The sequence below is a fragment of the Melopsittacus undulatus genome, chromosome 9 (genome assembly GCF_012275295.1).
Source record: "Melopsittacus undulatus isolate bMelUnd1 chromosome 9, bMelUnd1.mat.Z, whole genome shotgun sequence".
In the NCBI taxonomy this organism is placed as follows: domain Eukaryota; kingdom Metazoa; phylum Chordata; class Aves; order Psittaciformes; family Psittaculidae; genus Melopsittacus; species Melopsittacus undulatus.
Window position 1 is genome coordinate 2,886,929 of NC_047535.1, and position 21,127 is coordinate 2,908,055.

Sequence of the window (21,127 nt, forward strand, 5' to 3'; positions counted from 1 at the left end):
TCCAAGTGGCTGATTAAGTTGTCCTATCAACCCCCCACTACTTTTAGAGCAGAATCAAGCACCTCAGAAGCACAGAATTCGTTCTACCTTTACACCCCAACACTGGCAATACATTTTTGGGGTGCAGGCAAGCCTCCAACACCACAATTTCCACAGAGATCACAGACAGGTGGGCAGTGCTGCTACATGGAAACTGCAGTTCAAGCCCACACTCAAGCACAGATTTCCCTTTCCTACCAAAAGCTCTCCTATGGGTATGAAGCCAGTTCTAGGTCAATGCTGTCTTGCCTACAAGCCAATCGAGGGCATGAGGAATCTTTCAGTAGCAATTAGCAAGCTTCAGAACAGGTTCTCAAGTCTGACATGGGGCATCCCAGGCAGTAAAGGCAGAGCTGTGCAGGACTGGGCAGCTATGCAGCCAGAATCATGTGTAAAAAGGCCAAAAAGCCCACCTTAATAATGCATGTTTTGATGCAAATTGACAGTTGTCAAAAAGCAGCAGAAAAGGAAGAGCTGTGGAATACTCTGGCACATGCTCTTCATACCAATGAATTTAGACTCTGTGTTTTCTTTTGTGTCTAGTCTGCTGCAAGGGCTTGGCACGAGCTGGGGCCAAGGCAGCCAGTGGGGAGCATCAGCTTGGACCTTCCCACAGAGCTCTTGGCTTGCACTACAGACTCCCAGAGAAATGTCTCTTCCCTCTGCTCCCCTCCTCCTCTGCAGACACCAGCCAAATCCCAAACTTAGTTTCATCACTTTGAGGGTGAAGTAACACAAATGACTTCTACAGACCAACCCAGGAGATAGATGGATGAAAGCAGGCTCAGGATCTGATCCCTGTGGTGCACGTGGGCTCGCCAGAATCAAACACAGCAGACCATAGGGCTCTTCCTTTTGGGGAGAAATGTCTGTTTGACAGCAATGAAATGGTCACAGCTCTACAGCCTGAAACAGCAAAAACCTCTCCAAGTTTCCCCAAACTGTTCCCCACTGCAGCTTAATTCTGACTTGGAGGAACAAACTCACTGCAATCCCTGAGTCCCTGAGCGCTCAAGAGTAGCCTGCTGGCAGAGCACACTGGATAAAGAGCAGGACAGAGAGCTTTCAAACACGGGTGCTTAAACACTATCAACAGAAAACAGCCTTGGCCCAACAACCAGCACTCAGTGTTAACTTTGTCATTACTGATGAGCCACCACACTAAATACATTAAGAAAGTTTAGATAGGAGAAAAGCTACAGGAGGTCCTGGCATCCACCACTCACACAAGTTTTATGCTATAGTTCACTGTCAGTTCTGACTTCTCCAGCTTGTGTTTATGGTCAGTGGACAGCGATGTCCTTTCTGCAACCTGAAACCTAACCCACATTCCTATATATCAAAGGAGAGCATCAGCTGCAGGAATGCATGAAGGCTTCTACTCACCTCCTCCCTCGGCTTTAGCCTTTGGACCACCAACCTTGAGAAACAGGCTGAAGCAGGAGACCTGGCTCCTAAACGTCAGCAGGTTTGCGGCTAATGGCAAAGCATCGTCCATTAAGGTCATTCAGTTTCCAACCCTCGGATAAATCTGGTGACCTATCCCTCCTTCTGCTTTTAAGAAAGGGAAAAAATTGCTTTCCAGAAGCTATCAGGCTGTCAGGAGTTAGGATAAACAAAAGGACTAGACTCAACCTTCAAATTATCCAGGGATTTTGCAATCAACTATTTAAAAGCCTCCAGTACTCCTGTGATGAATCACTTACACTTTGTGTTTATTTGCAATTGATTCAGCAGATATCAGAAATAAAGAGGTTTCCTAGGAAGCAGGGGGGAGCAGCGAGGTTTCAGATCATGAAACAGATGCACCTAACAGCGAGTCGCCAGCATCCAAAGAAATATCACTCCAACATTTATTTGAAATCCAAGATGAAATCATCTCTATCCAACACCAGAACCCTTCTGGTGCCCAAATGTTTTGCAGTTCTACCAGTAATTTGGCTTCAGTGATCTTAAACTGAGCTGCAGTGGATGCTGATCTATGAACACCTCTGCTGCTTTCCCTCTCATGGCAAAAGGAGAACTGCTTTATTTTGGTAATATCACTTTCCAATTGCTAAGGCGGCTGTACTTGACCTCAGCAGTGGTACTGGGGATTGAATCACCATGTCTATGTTCTAGAGTCAACCCTGACATGCTATTCCACACCTCATCAGTGAATGCCCCATTTTTGTTTTGTCTGTTCTGCAAAAATAATCAGATTTTCATTACTTACCGAGTTAAATCCCTACAGAGCTAAGTTTCCAAAGAGACATTTTGGCTAACAGCTGCCCAGGGAACTCCAACTCCCTTTAAAGCTTCTCTACCAGGCCAAAAATAGCATGCCAAAGATTTCCTCCAGAAAAAATTAATCAATCTTACCCTTTTTTTCCTCCACACAACAACTGGGGTGAAGTTGTGCATATTCAGAGCTAGGACATTGACTGTCAAGCAAGAACTGTTTAATCCTCTCTAACTTCTTGCATAGAAAGCAATTCTAAGAAGCCTTAAAGGAAATTGCATAGATCAAAAGATTAAGTTACAAGTATAGGTATCCTGGCTACTATGTGGTTTAGACATTACTTGGTATGAAACAACTAACTGAAGACATTCTGTACCAGATTTTCTGGATGTTCTGTCCAGCTGACCTTGGTTTTCCCCTAAAAGAGATGAAGTGAGCACCATCTACAGGGTTTCTGAGCACATCCCACCTTCAACTCCACCGAAGACACAGGGAAGCTCTCCCCTGTTGCTTTATGCTTTAGTTGGAACTGAAGTTAGCACCTGCCAGCAATGACTAACAGCAACAGATCTCACACGAGGCACAGTGCAAAATTGGCAGAGAGAGTGTACAGATCGGCCTACTGGTTCTCTCCGATGCTAATATCTAATGCAGATACTGCTGGATGGAAGCTGATATTCCAACTAGGAGCATTAATAACAGCCAGCAGTAACACTACTCTGCTCCATGCTGTTTTGGAGGTGCAAAGGGCAGACATAAAGCTCTTTGCTATCACCTTTATGATAGCAGAGCAGGTTCCAATAAGCAAGGAGTTAACTGACAAAGAATTTTCCTCGAGCCATTCTTAGTAACTAAAAGGTTAATTTAACAGTTTGGTCACCTAAAAACTTTCAATCTTCTATTGCCTGAATTTTTAATACTGTATTTTTTAATGTGGGGTCACATCTCACTGATCATCTTATTCTGGTCATAACAAACCAGAATTCATTTTCCAGTGCCTAGGGACCTGGACTTCAGAAAAGCTGGTCCATCCATGCCAAAAGATAACTACAATATTTCTCCTAAGTCCAAAATTCTTTATCATTTGTGCCTAAATTGTCTATATATATAAAATATATATATAAATCTATAAATAGTGATGTGGGTGGGTTGTAGGGTTTTTCATATACTCACTTTTCTTCTAATTCAACTTCTGATGCAACCCATGCCCGAGGACAGACCCCTACCATTACAGATGATCAGTGTCAAAAACCTCACTGTCTATGGAGAAGAGAGTGTACAGAAAATGTTCTTACCCTCAGCAAGCATTGACTATTTGAATCCCAGTGATGCCTACAAGTGCTCTTTAAAAAGAACTGGTGAAAAGTTCCCAGAAGCTTCAGTGGGTAAAACACAAGGCAAGCAGCCATACAGCTGAGCCAGTGATGTACAGAACCCAGAAACCCCCCAAATCCATCATACACACACAAAACCCATGCACCCATCATGCCTTCCATTGGCATAAGGTGATAACTAACCTTTCATCTGAGGACAGTAAAGGCAAAATGACTTCACACCTTTTATATGCAAGTGGTAGCTGGGAGCAAACCACAAAAATTCACCATTTGCTTGGAAACTAACTTGCCAGGTTTATAACTTCTGCAGCACAAGCTCCATCCTTGAGTGTGCAGAGACTAATGGAGTTCTCCACAGGAGCCCAACTTCACCTTGCTGTTGTGTTCATGTTTTGACTGTGATTCATAGGCTTGGATTTCTTGGAGGATTGTGTGCTCTCGAAGACCTGTCAGAGGCAGATTAATTGTTGGATTAATGTCAATTAAAAAAATACTAGAGCACCTGCTTTAAGGGATGCTTCTTCAGAAACATTTTAATCCATGTAATAAAGCACATTTTTGTGGAGCTTTTGCTTGCTTTCATCCAGTGAGTCACACTCCAGCACATCAAGCTCCCATGAATTCAACACCTGACTTGAGCCTTCAGTTCCAGACATGGTTAGGTTAAAGCCATTGCCCCTTTAGGCATTACTGTCTATACAGGCCACTGTCAAAAACCCCTCTCCAGGTTTTCTGTAGCCCATTTAGGCACTGGGAACTGCTCTAAGGTCTCCCCTTAAGGAGCCTTCTCCTCTCCATGCTGACCCAGCCCAGCTCTCTCAGCCTGGCTCCACAGAGCTGCTCCAGCCCTCACAGCATCTCCATGGCCTCCCCCAGACTCACTCAACTCCAGATCCTTCTCATGTTGGGGGCCCCAGAGCTGGATGCTCCCAAGTCTGAACAGCTCCAAAAAAAGCAAAAGTGGGCTTTGCTTTTACTTCAGTAGTATTCAGAAAAAGCAGGAATAAGTGAGCAAACAACAGTAGAGCAGCTCCCAGGATGTGGCCAGTCTTTGTTCTGCTGTTATCCTCACAGTGCTACATTACTTCTAAGAGTCATCAGTTCAGGGGTTACTCACATGAAATACCCCTTCTTATACATGCCATTAAGCAAAGGCAGGTCGAGGAAAAGCTTGGATTAGATTAACAACTTCTCTTCAGGTAAAAACCTCTCCTATCAAAGTAGGACAGTAGAACATAAATTTTCATGGATGGATGGCACACATATTAACTGGGATGTATTTTCTAGGATGTGAAAAAGAGGAGAAGGAAGAGATGGCAAATGATACAATTAAGTAGGAAACATAAGTAATCAATCAGAAAAGCTGAATATACCAAAGAAAATGATCTACTGAGAAAGTGAATTATAAATTCTTAGAAACAGAATGAAAGAGATTAAAACAAGAAAACCATCATGGACAGTAAAAAATTCTCTAGAAGTTCCCAATTAAGGCTTAAGTTATTCATCTCAAGGCAAGAAAATCAAACTAGATAATCTAAGAGCCTCATTAAGCACTGAACTGAATTCCAGAGCAGTACAGGATTTTAGTACTGCCAGACTGAATTAACTGTGCACAACTTACACCTGAAGAAAGCCCTCAAAGAGAAACTGAAAAGCTTGTATAAAAATAAATTTATTGCTCAACAGTGGAAACAGGGTTTGTTCACCAACACTCACAGAGATTCTCTTTCTTCATGGAGGAAACAGAAATAAGCATCTTCAGGAGCCCACAATGAGAAAAACGCAGATGACAGCAAGATCTAACACTCTGGGAGGAAAACTTAAAAGTTCAACTAAGCTGAACATTATAGGTAGACACTGAAATACTTTAAGTTACTATTAACTTGCAGACATCATCTCCCATATTTTAAAATACATCTATTGTTTTATATTCTGTGACAGCATTTCCCTCTCTTTCAGAGTCTTTTTTGCCGTGCTAAGTTTGAGTGTCTGAAATCTGCATTCCTGATGAACTGCTCTTGACTTCTGCTGGAACCAAGAGTGCATATATCCATTGTAGAAGTCAACTGCTGTAAGCTTCTTCTTTAATACAACTGCTTTGATTCCAACCCAGCCTTCCTAAAAGTAAAAACAAACAAATGGCAGCAAGCTTCTTCCATGGATTTTAATTCTCTTTAGCTCTCACTAGGCTGACTTGCAGCATACATTGTATTTAATGTCATAGTGTTTACAAGTCAAATTCTTGCCTATTAGTGGATATGAGAAGTTCTCCAAGATACCAAACAAGACAACTCATGCTAATCTAAACTAGCTCAGTGAGTTATCAATGGACAATTAAGACAAGAACTGTGTAAAACACAAATATTAAAAACTCCATCCTTAGGGCAGTGAATATAAAACAAATGGGAAGAACCTACCTTGCAACGAGCTATCAGCGTTTGGGATGCTTTATGGTATAGGAGTGAACCAGGAACAGCTCCACAGTCATTTAATGTCTGATCTAAAAGCAAAGCAAGATTGACTTGCATTTTTATAGCACCAAGTACAAAAAAGTTTGAAACACTTGTGTCTCTTTGAAGCACAATAACCATCTTGAGTCGCTTTGAGCAAATTATATCCAAATGAACAGGGGAGAACCAGAACAGTCATTCTGGCACCGCTCCCTATCTGATCCAGAAACAGTCCTTGTGAGAGATCCCCAGACAAGGGTGTTAGAAGAGGCTCTCATAACTAATTAGAGGATTAAAATCCTTCAAACCTCAGGATTCACAAGGCTATACCTGCTGCTCATCCAGGATCAGAGAACAGGAATGTCATTAGAACCCATTTTATGCTCATCTTTGGGCACAGAAACTCTGAGCATACATGAGACTGACTTCACTCTACTGGAGTTTCAGAAAGCAGTACTCAAGGCTATTGTTTAGTACAACTGCATATGATCTCCAACTCAATGTTTGAAAAGACAGGAAAATGTAACTTCATTTCAAACTCCATACCAGCAAACCCAGGGATGTCATCCACTTCCACAAAATCCAGAAGTTTAACTGTAGTTCCCTTCCACAGTGTCTGCAAAGGAAACTGGAAACAGAAGCAAATGACACATTGAGAATACTTCCGTGATGTCCAGGCAACTGTCTAGTCTTTTAATTACCTGTGACACTAGGGAAAAATTTAGGTCTATGTTCAGATAAGAGACTTTCCTTATTATATCCAGTTCTCCTTGTTTTCCCTCATCTAGCTGACAAGCAAATCATTAGCATAGTAATGCATCTAGCTACAACAGTTGTTTACCAAGGCTGTTTGCACTGTTTACTGTCATGCAAAGATATCATGACAGCATTGTGGAATCCTCTCAAAATGCATCAGTAGAAATCTCAGAGCTAAGGAATCAATACTAAACTCTGGGTTGATATCACACTTGGAATTCATAATTATCCTCTACACTAGTTCTACTTCTAATGCTAAACTGCACTGGGATTTTAGAACATATGATGGGGTTAGAAGGCTAAAATAACTGAACTTGATCTTAGCCATTAGTTAAAATACCCACACCAAACTCACACATGCTAGATAACAGAAGAGAGTTAAAAAAATTCTACTGTCTTACCATGCTTCCTATTGCACGATACAATTGAATTACTTGTTCAGCCGTTTGCTCTTCCCATCGTACACAGCTCTTGGCTATAGATATTTTAGGAGCTAGAGAGAAAGAAAGAAGACTTCATATTTTGTTTTGCATCTTTTTGCAAATAGCTGTACCATTTTATCCTGTTTTAAACCCAACTTCACCCTGACTAATGGTAGGTTTACCTCTAGCCATAGGTACCTTAAACTGCAGAAAAGATTCTCTAAAACCTCCTTTTGATTATTTATACTTTATTCTCAGTTGTCCTCTTATTTACCCATTGTAACGCAAAACTGGTAACATATATTTAGAAGCACAGCTTAACACTTTTGTCTGGTTTATAACCATCAAGAATAAACTCAGATTTTGTAACATCACTCCAGATTTTGATACTGTAATGGACAACTGGAACAAAAACATTAATGCAGGAAGCCTGAAGAAGAAATCTCAAGCTTTTTTCCCCTCTGTACAACTTGTTTAAGCCAGAGAAGGCAATGGAGAAACCATATTGAGAAAGGTATCTAAATAAAATATAACCAAACACCATAGGAAGAAACAGTCTTCCAGCTGATAAAAGACAATGAACAAGTTTCATTAAATACAATTTGTACCTACCAAATGTTACACCTTCTTCTGGTTGCTCTTTTTTATTTTTCAAACTTTCAGGCAGGTTTCTCAGAACTGAGATCAGCTGTAAAATCAGATTTTGCACAGAGCATTAGCAAAGCTGAGAACAGTATACTTAGTAATAGTACTTCATTTTTCATCAGTGGAACTTTCAGGTGAGCTTTCAGACAACTGGATCAGTTTATTCAAAAGGCTTGTATCATACACACAAACACATTAAAGGCATCCTTCCCACTGAATCACAGTCACCACCCCCCCCACCCCCAAGTATTATCTTATGATCTCCTCACTGATATTAACTCCAGAACAGGACAAAATCTGGGATTACTGAGGCAAAAAAGCAGATATTCACTTAAATGAAAGACAAAACTGCACCATTTCCATACAAAGCTGTTGAGTTCTTCACAAAACACAAGCAGACCAGCAAGGCACAGGATGAACACTGACAGTGCATCACACACCATGCAGCTTTTCTCTCAGCAAGGCAAAGTGCTCACAAACACCAAGTTTCAGATCACTCTCAACAGCTGCAGTCAACTCAGCACAAGATTAAGAAGAATGACTTTTACACACGTTAAAAGCAAGGTGCTAATGAGAACTGATACTAGCTTGAGCTTGCATGACTTTACCATGTTTGCACCCATCTTTGATAATATGACTTCCAGCTCCTTTGCAGTACAGCGGGGAGGAACAGTAAACTCTTCTTGCTTAATAATTGGCCCTACATCAAACCTGTGAGACAAAAACATACAAGATTACTAGAGAAGTTTTAACTCAACCAGCAGTTCAAAACTCTACATTCAATACATTAAATCAGTTACTACTCACCATTTTATTCCCTCTAAAACTCCATTTTTCATACATTATCAAGTAATGTTTACTTCAACAAAACAGCCCAGGGAAAAGAGTATCAGGTATATCTTGGCAAGCAAGATTCACCTCAGCAAGCTGAGTTTGATATGAACACAAGACTTATAATTCAGAAGCAGAACATCTCAGAAGAAACAACCTGAAGTATTCAGAAAAAACTAGTTTTAAGCATTCCTGAGATCTATTATGAGACAAGCACCTAAGAAGGAAAAGTTAACTGTGATAATGTATTTTCACAAGCGTTTTAAGCCAGACTTTGTTCTGAAACTAAACCATGTAACCTCTCTCTCATCCTGAGACAGGGAATTGCTTGTCCTGTTTCACTTACAGGATGCTACAGGCGACTCCAAGTTCTGGAAACCAGACCTTTCCCACCACATCATACCACGCCTATCCATCTAAGCTGTGTGACTGACTGCTCTCACTCCGCTGCCTGTAACAATGCTAGAAATTAGAGAACAGGCCTAGAGTCTGGAGTGCAAATTACACACTTGCTGGAACAGTGTATCTATGTCAAGTCCCATATGGTCAGATGAAAGTTTAAGTTTTTCAACTTCTAATATTAAATACACACCTAAGAAAATAATAGTGATTACAGAATGATTTTAATGGTGACTCAAGTGGTGATGATTTTGAGTCCTAAGAAGCAACACAAGCTTTTGGGAAGCACATCTAACCTACCTTTTTGGTCTTATTTCCATAATTGTCACCCCAGTCACTTTATCACCATGAAGCACGGTGTGGATTATGGGTGCAGGACCACGCCATCGAGGGAGGCAGCTGGGATGCACATTGAGCACGCCACTGAATTAAAATGCTTTAAGTTAGAATAGGAACAGTACCTGAAGCACATGTAAATGGGTGTGGGGCACTTATTACACTGAAAATGCTTGAAGAATTATCTGCTCAGACCTTTTGAAGTGCTATTGGTTTAAATATACACTTAAAGGAAAATCCACACTACATAACCTTCAGTTTCTTAGTGAATGCAGAGAGATGAAAGGAATAAATGTAAACACATTACACTGAACACCTGCACAAGCCTCCATCAACATGTTAAAGAACAGTGACCCTGACAATGACAGAAGTAGGGCTCAAGCTAAGCAGATGAACCCAGGGAAGAAGCTGACCTTGTCTGCTACAAATCACAGGCGCTGACTCAAACCCTAACCAACGGAGCAGCAGCAGCAGCAGCAGCAGTACTCACGTACTATGGGAACTGCTGGATAAGGTCCTGGCTCAGAAGACGCCCAAACGATGCCACCACACCCACATCAAACTGCCCCACAGGGCCGGTGTGGGGCCACTCATGAACAGGCAGCCGGAGCTCCCGGGCGCAGCTCCCCACAGGCAGGTCCCCGGGCAGGCGGGAGGGCAGGGTCACCACCTCCAGCCTGGACACGAGCAAGTCCCCGCCGGGCTCCCTGCGGAGGACAAGGCACTGGAGGGCTCATGCAGGCCGAGCAATGGAGAGGCAGCCGCTGGGTCACCTCCAACCCTCTCTGTGGCCTCCTCCTACAATCCCCATCCCTTACTCGGTCCCCAGAGCCCTTTCACTGGCCCTAAGCCCCTCACACCCGTGCTTTCCTCCTTCCAACCGCAACCCAACCCACACACCTCTACCGCTTGTGATCCCTCTCCATCCATCCCCTCCCGACACCAACGCCCCTGCCCCAACCTGAGGCCTCTTTCCTTCAGCTTCCTTCCCAACCGCTGCCCAAACCACCTCACCCCCCACACCCGCTGACCCACCGCAGGACCCGCTCCCCCCCAGCCCCCCGTGCCCATCCCGCAGTCCCTACCGGTACGTGGCCTCCTGCAGGGCCCGGAGCGCGGTGACAGCGAAGCGGTCGGTGCCGAAGAACAGCACCCGCCATGGCGGACCCGCCGCCTTCACCCCCTCACGCCAGGCGCGCAGCAGCCGGCCCCGCATGGCGGCGCTTCCGGCGCACGGCGATGACGCACGCAGGGAGCGCGGAGCCCGCCTCCGGGAGGGAGGGAACCGCCCCCCTCAAGCTGAGGTGACGGCGCCATCTTGGTGTGAAGGAGGGCATTGCTTTATGCTGTCTCACAGCCCAAGTTGGGTTTCCATCCCTGGTTTATATCTTTCCACAGTGTCAGCGCTGTCCGGGAGAGCGTTCCCCTCGGCGGTGGACCCGCAGTCTTGTCCCTCCTGACCGTGAATTGGCCGCTCCGCCTCAGTGCAAAGATAAGGGGAGGCAGGGGTGTTGACACCGCAGGCACTGAGGCTCTGCTGGCTCCGGCTCAAGCTCATTTGTGTGTCCGCCTCTGGACTGCTTTGTTTTAACAGTGATTATAGACTCAAGAATGTTTTCGTGTAAACTGTGGGGTCAGAATAACCACTTAAAAGAACTGTCTTCTCCCATAACATAAGTATAAAAGTATTTTATCATTCTAAGAACGTTCTTCCCACCCATGGGAAGATGGGTTGTGTCGCTTTCCATTTCATGTCAATTACATACACAAATTCCCTACGCATCTAAATCTCTGTATCCTATGGATGTTGACAGTGGGAATTTGTAAAACATGGAATGTGAGAAATCTGGGAACAGTTTCAGTGAAAACATGTAAATTACTTGGAAACTGGATGACAATTGAAGTCAGATGGATACAGGAGGGAAATCTCACTCAGGAAAGGGAAATCCTTTGCCCTGTTCATCAGCACTGTGCCTCTTCATTCCCTTCTGCATGTGTTTTGCTCATCAGAAGGGATTTCTTCTCTCAGATATAGAAGGTGTCTCTGCTTCCAGTGGTAGAAAGGAGAGATAAGAAAGTGCTGTTACAGGTGACAAGAAATGAGTCAGGATATCCTAAATGAGGTGCCTGTTCTGCACCCTGAGAAACGGGGGGTACGCTAACAAAACCTGGGGTATTTCCTAGCCACATATCAGGATGTAAAAATCAATTGCTCCAGACAACTTATTTCTCTATTACATGCGGAACCCCATGAAAATCCTCAGTTTAACCATGTACAGGACACCCTTCAGTTCCAGACAGCACATCTCGAGGTGCATAGATGAATAGAGTAAAATGCAAGCAACAGGGTAGCAAGGATGGAGGAGAGACTGAAGCAACCAGCGCAGTTCATGTGGGAAAGCAGAGGTGGGAGAAGGGCAGTGTCTTATCACAGACACTACGGAGCTGGTAAACAGGGAACAATTGGTCATTGCACAATCATTGAGTGCTTACAGGCACTTACGGGCATCAGGCCCCGAAAGAGAAAGCAGCATTCTGCACAGTGTGTAATTGCACAGGATCATAGAATCGTTAGGGTTGGAAAGGACCTTGAGATTATCCACTTCCAACCCCCCTGCCATGGACAGGGACACCTCACACTAAACCATATCACCCAAGGCTTCATCCAGCCTGGCCTTGAACACTGACAGGGATGGAGCATTCACAACCTCCCTGGGCAATCCATTCCAGTGCCTCACCACCCTAACAGTAAAGAATTTCTTCCTTATATACAATCTAAACTTCCCCTGTTTAAGTTTCAACCCATTACCCCTTGTCCTGTCACTACAGTCCCTAATGAAGAGTCCCTCACCAGCATCCCTGTAGGCCCCCTTCAGATACTGGAAGGCTGCTATGAGGTCTCCACGCAGCCTTCTCTTCTCCAGGCTGAACAGCCCCAACTTTCTCAGCCTGTCTTCATACAGGAGGTGCTCCAGTCCCTGATCATCCTCGTCACCTTCCTCTGGACTTGTTCTAACAGTTCTGTGTCCTTTGTATGATGAGGACCTGATATCTCATTGAGCACTTCTTATCTCATGCTGCGAGATACCCATGGAGATACCCATGGTTTCCCAAAGCAGACAGCGCAGTTGCTGGTTGAGTTGGAAGGAGATGTCCTGTGTGGTGCTGGTGAGTACCAGCTGTCTGAGGTCTTGGATGAAACCAGCACACCAGAAAGGCCAGGGATGTATCATGCATGTTTGTATGGCCCAAGTGCCATCCAGAAACTGGGAATTTGAACCCAGCATCCAGGTGCTGCTCACTGTCATTTTCCAGGTATCAGATCCTGGCCTGGGAGGCACTGAATGTGTCAGTGGCACTTGGGCACCAAGTGTGGAGCTTCTGCTGCTCACCAGGGGACTGAAACCCTGGAGAAGGATTCCTAGTTCTGGCAGGATTAAAGCTCCTGGAAATACTGAAACTGTGCTGAGTTTTTGCCAGACTTACACATGAAATAATTAATGTTGCATTCATGAAGTGGACTTAAATTCACTCCAGGATATTTGCTCCCAAGTAATTAATGCTCTGATGTGACTGTTCAAACAGGTGACAGCTATTATTTAGTATTGTGCCTTGGACATAGGAATTTTTGCCTGAAGATTTATTTCAGTGTGATTTTTTCAGCAGGATGAAGGCAACAGTCTGATTCACAAAAGAAAAACATAAAGCTCACAGATCCTCCTTCCCTGCTGCGTTTGAACTCTGCTTTTGTACATGGAGAGAAAAAAAATCCCCACAACCCTGCGTGTTTAGTTATTCTGTAACCAGGCATTTCAGGTCAAAGACACAGAAGGGATCAAAAGAGATAAGCAAAACTAAAATGCCAAGGTCAGAGAAATGCTTCCTAAGCGCAGTGAAGACAAATCCAAGGAGGAAGCAGAACACCAATCAACGTCCTATCTCCACTTTGCTTCCTAGCCAAAGACGCTGAAAGTGTCTCCAAGAAGTAAAAAGATATCTCCCATGAAAGAGTGCCAGCGTTGTCAAGGGAAATAATGAAATAAAACACTCACAGCCATTACTGAAGAGATTGTCCTGAGTGTGTTTGTGCTCCTCTGGAGACAGAGAGGATTACTGGGTGCAAGGCACAACTCTAGCCAGTGGGAAACTGGGTTTATTTAGTGGGTTCCCACACGGACCCATCTTCTGCAAACAGCCCACAGGCAGGACAGGACCCAAAGAGCTCCTGTGGAGCTGCAAGGTGCCTCTTGTCCCAGGGGCTGCAGGCACTCTCTCACCTCTGGTTAGGTTTCTCCACCTGGTTTCAGAGGCTTCGGTTTAGGGCAGTGTTTAGAGCATCAACATGTCCAGCTCCCACCCAGCAGCTGGGGAAACTTTTCATTTTTCTTTTTTAAATACAGGTACATAAATTGAGCCATGCAGGAAACTGGGATTGAAAAGGGACCTTCTGGGGCTTCGCAGTCACCCTCCTCCTCTTACAGTCACCTCTTCACCATGTGTAGCATCTCCATCCCTTTACTCAGAGACTGCACTACAGGGGCCAGGCATTTTCTTCACACCCTTCTCAAAGGCAGTGAGCCAGAGAGTTTGGGTTTATAGCTTGTGAGACCATCACTGTACCCCACCCCTGGCAATAGAAGGGTCACAAGGACACTTAGAGAAGCATTCCCTGAAGTGATGGCTCTTTTTAAATGATCCAACTTGAAGGGAGGAGGAAGGACAGCCCGATTTACAGCCTGGTGTGATGTCCTGGCTTGACCTGCCTCCCCCAGCAGAGAAGAGCTCTTGTTTCCTGGAGGATGCATTGCTGAGTGTTAGCTCCCATCCCATCGCTGCCAGGCTGACACTGAGCAGTAAAACATCTCTCTCTGGGGAGTGCATGTGTCTGCTGAGTGAAACTTCACAGGAGCAGCCAGAGGAAGCTCTGAATTAGATGTGAGATGGGATTCAAAGGATTAATCACCCTGGAACATGGCTTTGGTGCCAAAGGCACTTCATTTCAAGCTGTAAAATACCAAGAACTTGACAAACATAAGGATACTGTGCCCATCTCCAATTAGCCTTAGCTAACCAGTGCTAGCTGTGTGCTCCAAGCCTGTCACTGAGAGGTATCTAGCTTGCCATGCATTATGCAGCTCCAGCCATGGATCAAACAGTTCAGGGAGGAGGAATCCTCCTTTCCCAATGTGGCTGGCTCAAAAAGACTTGTGACACTGTAAAGCCTTTTAGCAGGCTGTTGACTTAGCCAGCTGTTTCCAGTACCTGCAAAACAAGGATGGCAGAGTCTCCAGTGGGTACTTTGCCTGCGAAGTCAGTCACTCTTGCGAGATGCTCTGAGAGCCTTAGAATGACCATTCGCTAAAAGACAAAAAAGGGCTTTATCAGGACATGCTTCCTTTACACAATGAGAGCAGAGCCAGGCAGAGTGAACACTATCATTTATTTTAACCACAGGGTAACTTATTACTGAGTGTCATTCTACTCGGCATGCTCTCTTAATACTGATTAGACCAATAGCTTGAGCAAATAAACTGGAAGTTCCTATGGTTCATTCTTTGGGAAAAGGTCATTCACCTCCTGTAAATGGACCCACTAAAGAGGTGTGTTTTTTTCCAGGGGCTGGAGTGAACCTCACCTGTTGGACTGGCCTTCAGACATGACTCAGGAGCACAATGAATCACAGCTCGTAGTGTACCAAGAGTAAGAGGAAAGGCAACCTTGTCACCGTGGTGAGGCACTGAAGGCTGCTTGGAGGAGACATCTTCAGACAGCAGGGCTTAAAGAAGAAATGTAGCTTCCTCTCTGCTGGAACAGCGTGTTTCTGGTGAGTTAGCGGAGATGAACGGACATTCCTGCTGCTGGGTTAATTTATAGCTATCTGTAAAGAAAGGCTTCTTTATTTATTTCAGTTAGAAATCTGTGCACATTTTAAGCCAAGGCTACATAACTTAAGGAGAGAATGAATGGCAAGTGAGAAGCAGGCTGGGATAACTCCTGCGTATAAGCAGCCTGGAAAGCAGTCAGACGAAAATATTTCCTATAACTCAGGTTTGCTCTTTAACTTTTGACTTTACAAAGGTTGAAAGTTAGTACAGATTGCCTTCTTGCTCTGGTATTTTAAATATTAAACATTTCTCTCGTGTTCTGTACTTGAACTCAGTTCTTAACGTGCCTCTATAAACCAACCCATACATTTGTATCTCCGTGGTGTGCCGTTGTATATCCTTTAAAATCCTGAAGGCAGGGCATCCCACTTCTATAATGAACTTGGAATAACTGATGCATTTTAACACAGTATAAGATAACCTCCAGAAAAGGAGTCTGGATGACAAGAGGAGACTATTTTACAAGGACTGGGGTGTTATTGTCCCTAATTGTGTAGTGAGTATTGAGTAAGGAGTCCAGAGGCACATTATCATCTTAAAAGAAGATATTTCCTCCATCTTATATCAATATAATAAGTATCCCAAAACTCCAAGACTTCTCATTTGTAGAGTGAGGGCAACATCTGGCTTGGTGAGAACCATGAGTATTAGACCTGATGAAAACCAACATACAATGCACATGGTAGTTTCACAGCACATGCTCTGGCTGGAAGGAGTTCATGTGCAACTGGGGACATGTGTGTTATGCCAGCCTTTAGAGCACAATTTAAGTGCTGGGATCAATCTGTAGAGCAAAAAGCAGCCACTTGCTATTTTAATGTATTTTCTTGAGATTCTATTGGATGCCACCAAAGTCCACAGACCCTGGTTTTGAACAGCTGGCATTTGCGAGTGACTCTTTGCTCCTGAAGTACACACAGCACACAAATCTTGCAGCTTCTGATGTGAAAATCCCCTGTGCAAAAAGAAAGAAGTTACAAAATTGCTCAGGTGTAAATATCAACTCAAAATAACACAGGCAAAGTGTTTCTTTGAGAGGTGCTGGGTCTTAGTTCTGTCTGCTTCCTTCCATAAAAGCATAAAATGCATGAGTTTTCTCTCGTTTGAGCTTCCCGTGCTGTACCCAAGCTGGGAAACAACCTCAGAAGGGTCTTAGGTGTCTTCAGAGGTCTAGAAGACCAAAGTCTGCAGCTTTGAGTTGTCAAAGACCTGGATCTAGGGCGTGATTGCCATCCAACAGCAGCCAGAGTGACTGCTGAGATGTGAAGGCAGGGAAGCAATGGAGAAGACATCACCCACAGCCTCCCAGCTTGTTTGGTGGAGCTGTGGTCTCCTACACCAGAATGTGGGCAGTGGGGCAGAGCCACTGTGTGGTGGAAGCTGGAGGAGATGGCCTTAAAAATCTCTGTTTCAGGCTGAAAGATCTAAAATCTGTTGGGACTTGCTCTTTCCGTACTGGGGAAACTGGAGGTGCAGGCAGCATTCTGGATCCTGCTCAGGCTCTCCACTGGCAGATACATTGGCCTAAGAACATTTTGCTTTGTAGCTTTGGTGAATGAAACTTCCAAGCTAGTTTGGTCATTCTTATGCAGATGTTTAAGATCTTTAAAATAACAGGGGGTCCCTTAAAGTCTTTTACCTAAATTTCCTGTTAATGCACAACAAATAACCATTCTGCTACTGTATTGTACCTGAGAAGCTCCAGTCTGTGGGAGATCTGGCGGTCACTACTCTATGAAGTGGAGAAGTACCTCCAGCAGCTGTGCAGCATCCCTGCTTTGTGCATGCCAGCTTTAGTGTGGACACCAGGAGGTGGCCCACAAGTTATGAAACACCTTAGGAGAACATCAGCAACATGCATGTCAAATATTCCTGTTGGAGCAAATTATTAGGAGCTTTGCACAACAAGATCATAGAATCATAGAATAGTTAGGATTGGAAAGGACCTCAAGATCATCTAGTTCCAACCCCCCTGCCATGGGCAGGGACACCTCACACTAAACCATAAAGATTTAGCACATTCAAGTGGCACCTTCTTATTAGGGTGTAGTAGACCTGCAGCTTGATTTCATTGGCACCCTAACTTTATTTCCTCCTTTCTGAGGGCTGAAAGGAGTGAATAAGCTAAAGGTTACTTGGACAGCAAGGTAATTGGCACAGCTAAATGCAGGGAGCAGCTTTACCCGTGTTTTTTGAAATACAAAGTGGACCATGCATTTGAGAGTCCTCAAGGAATTGCTCAAAGGTGGTTTTCTGGCAGCAGGGAGCAAGCCTGCATGCCTGTTTGGCTATAAAATGTGAACTTTGAATTGTGAAGACACTGAGAAGGTGGGGGGGGGGGGAAATAGTAGCAATCATTAGGTCTATAACCGACAGGACAAACGCCTCCCTGAAGAGTCAGCAGCAGTGTTGTTGACACGCCTGGCACAGTGGAACATGCTCGGGAGTGATTTGCAAGGAAGAGTTTCAGCCAGTGCCACACTACAAAGGCAGGTAAAAGTTGAGAGTATCAGTTGTAAAAGTCTTAGTCTTCATACAGTAATTAATGGTCTGTGAGGCCAGCACATCTGAGAGACACATGTGTGTTGTGGTGTCATTCACGTGTGAGTGAGTGATGGTTCAGGTGAGGCCAGTGAGTGGTGGTGGAACACTGGAGAGAGTCAGCCAACCATCTGAGACTAACAGTGCACAGAGGGGAGCCCTCTGCTCAGGTCAGGTCCCTCCAAAGGAAGCTGAAGTTGGGCAAGCTGCCATAAAAACTAGATTGATGCCACTGACAGATGAGGGACTACAGGTCAAGGAGGAGCTTTCTGCTTCTCTGAGGAATGTGAGATACCTTTGCCAAGCTGCAGGGGTACATCAGGTCTGAATACAGAGCTGGAGCAGAGAGGGGAATCAGCGTGAACACAGTCATTTAAAAGATCATCTCTACTTGTGGTTTAATCTCCTTTCATCTGCTGTAGATATGAGAGGAGAAATGTGCTGGCCTGCTGTCTCCACTACCCCTGAGTAGTAACCTGTGTAACTTTCAGGGCTCCCACTAATAAAACCCGTGGCACTGTATGGTGGGAGCTAGCAGAGGTTACCTTACCCCTCACCTCTCATCCCTTTTTTCTTTTCCAGACATCTGCTCACTGAAGAAACACTGGTGAAGGCATGGTCCACCCCAGCACACATACAAATATGAAGCTTTTCTGGATAATCCCATTTTTCCTGCTGCAAGGTAGAGTCTTATCTTGGTGGATAATGATGTGGGTGAAGCAGGGCACATATGCTGAACTGTAATACAGAACCTTCTCCACTTCTCAATGCATGAGATAAGGTTGTGCCTTCCTGTTCTGCCTGCTTGGAGAGATGTGCTGGGCAACCCTGGGAGCCAAGGGGAGGCCATTTCTAGCCTGAAGTATTGCAGTGTACAACCACTGCATCTTTCTGCTCTTTTCCTCCACAGCCAGTGCAGAGCAGGACATGGATGTCCCCACAGGCCTTGCCAGCACAGACATGTATGACCATGGAGCAGATGTGACCCTTGCGCTGGGTATAGGTCAAGAGGAGCTGGAGGAGCTGCTCTGGTTCTTCCGCACAGAAGACTGTAAGTCCCATTGACTGAGTTGAGAGTTGAAATAGAGATAGACAGTCCTTAACCCTCCTCCTGATGGAGATGCCAAAGGGAATTACCTGAGGATATGATTTACCCCAGATATATAAAACCTCAGTCTCACCTCCAGAAGAAGCATGGGTAAAGACAGGCATGAGGCTTTGCTGAGATAGTGTCTCCTCCCAGAGTGAGATTCAGCCTCTTTCCAGGCACAGCTTGCCAAGAGGGCAAAGGTCTGGGATAACCTGTGATTTTGGCAGGGTAGAGAGAGCAGGTTGATATGAGCAGGTCAATGCCATGAGGATCAACTTCAAAGCCACAAAAATCAAGGACAGGGCATCTGCTGCCATCAGAGCTGAACACCCCAGCCTATGTTCAAAGGCAAAATCTATCCACCCAGGTGTGTAATGGTGAGAAAACCTGCAAAGCACTGGGGCCCTTCTAGCAGTGCTCTTGGTGGGACACTGCAGCTTGCAGCCTTGCTCCCAGCCTGGGGTATGGCTGAAGCCATGTGTGGCAGATGTGGCTGGCATGAGAGCTACAGAGCAGAGGTGGGGGCTGTGGGTGGCACAAAGCAGTTGTGTATGCCCAGGGAGGGAGAGTTGCCTGAGGTTACCCCCAAAAACATGACCCGGGTGCTCTGTTCTGGGTGCTGAGGCTTCTCTGCCCTCATCCTGCAGCCAAGCCATGGCACTCTGAGCTTGGCTATCCTTGGAAAAGGCCTGTCTGGGCTCTGCAGATCACACCGTTCTGTGCATGCTAACGCTGCCTCTCTGCTTTCCCCCAGCATCAACATGGAATTACTCCGTCCTTGCGCTTTCCTTTGTGGCCATGATTTTGGGTCTTGTCCTTCTGGCCCTTAATGTTACACGGAACAGGTGAGAGGAAAATCTGTGTGTCTTTTGGTGTGTGGTGGAGTGCTGAGCTCCCCCAGCAGACAAGGTTTGGCAGAGCAGGGCAGGACAAGCCCTGAGTGAAAGGGAGAAGAGCAAAGATAAACTCCCTTTAAACAGAGCTTTGTTGTAAAACCTTGCCTAACTCCCTGTTCTCCTTGTTTGTTGCTTGGAATGAGCCCCTTCTCTTCTCAGATCCTCAGCAGTGAAGTGCCTGGGACAGTTCTGCCCAGCCCAGCCAGGCTGCTGGGAGGGAAAGAACATTAAATGCATGGTGTGAGGTGCTCCCCATTTGAGGAGCTCTGGAGCAGGACTCCCCAGCCTTGCCATCTGCATTCCCATAATGTACCCCTGGGCTGTACTGCTGCACAACAGCCCCGCAGCTGAGGAGCAACTCACTGTTTTCTACAGCAAGAGAACTTACCTCTGAGTCAGTTCCCATTTCCAATGAGAGACAACGAACTGGTGTCCCAAGTCTGCCACACTTGTTTAATGATGGTTTACTGGCTGCTGCTGCCTCACTGTGGTGTGCTGTGTGCTCTCCAAGTGTAAACCCACAGCTCCACCACAGACCTCTTAACACAGTGCAGTTGGTTTTCCCACAAGCAGCTGCTGTGTTCCCAAAGCCAAGATGTGAAGAGCTGGATGGAGCCATCTCTGCAGGTAGATACTTACCCCAGATGTCTGCTGGGCTTGCTGCTTCACTCCCAGTTTCCTTTCTATCCCTCCCCTGCAGGAAAAGGAAGAGCCACATGTGCAGCACAGCAGGGCAGACAGCTCAGCAGGCAGAGCTGGACGTCAAGCAAGCCCTGGTCCCTGTGGGGGAATGCAGCCCCACTGAGCTGCAGAAGGAGGATCCAGTGCCCCAGGAACAGAGATCAGGAGAAGTCGTGGTGCAGTGGAAGGATGGGACCGTCACGTCTCTGTACACAGAGAAGTCTGAGGACGCCCTGTAACAGCAGCTGAAGTCCAACCATTCAGGCCCTAAGGAATGTATCAGAATGTCTTGATTCATAGTGATGGAAGTTTAAAACCACAGTTTAGCCTGCAGAAACAAAAGAGAATAAAAAGCAGCAGCAGAGCTGCATCAGCACAAGTGGACTTGCAAACCTGGTTCAGCTCCCAGCTCGCTGGTCATTACCTGCTGCTCTCAGTGCCTCCGGCCTTCTCTACCGCACTGCCTTCATCCCCTGTTGCACCCAGGCTGGAGCTGAGCCTGGACAAAGGGCAGGAGGTGTGGGAAAACACCATCAGCCTGGGAACACACTGTGCTGTCCCATCAGGAAAACAGCCACACGGACACAGAGGCACTTCTGTT

The 21,127-nt window shown here is 45.4% G+C and overlaps 2 protein-coding genes across 2 annotated transcripts; one reads left to right on the plus strand and one right to left on the minus strand.

The window, feature by feature from the left end:
* Nucleotides 1-5,250: 5,250 nt before the first annotated feature.
* Nucleotides 5,251-10,656, minus strand: MTFMT (mitochondrial methionyl-tRNA formyltransferase). Its single transcript, XM_034066199.1, has 9 exons — nucleotides 10,519-10,656; nucleotides 9,928-10,140; nucleotides 9,398-9,520; nucleotides 8,476-8,578; nucleotides 7,835-7,910; nucleotides 7,202-7,293; nucleotides 6,591-6,672; nucleotides 6,012-6,094; nucleotides 5,251-5,712 (listed from the first exon to the last, which is right to left on the minus strand). The coding sequence occupies exons 1-9, from the start codon at nucleotides 10,647-10,649 to the stop codon at nucleotides 5,512-5,514; spliced, it is 1,104 nt and encodes a 367-aa protein (XP_033922090.1). The 5' UTR covers nucleotides 10,650-10,656; the 3' UTR covers nucleotides 5,251-5,511.
* Nucleotides 10,657-15,126: 4,470 nt separating this feature from the next.
* SLC51B (SLC51 subunit beta) lies at nucleotides 15,127-20,897 on the plus strand. Its single transcript, XM_013128981.3, has 5 exons — nucleotides 15,127-15,257; nucleotides 18,442-18,541; nucleotides 18,770-18,910; nucleotides 19,704-19,794; nucleotides 20,546-20,897. The coding sequence occupies exons 2-5, from the start codon at nucleotides 18,475-18,477 to the stop codon at nucleotides 20,763-20,765; spliced, it is 519 nt and encodes a 172-aa protein (XP_012984435.3). The 5' UTR covers nucleotides 15,127-15,257; nucleotides 18,442-18,474; the 3' UTR covers nucleotides 20,766-20,897.
* Nucleotides 20,898-21,127: the final 230 nt, after the last annotated feature.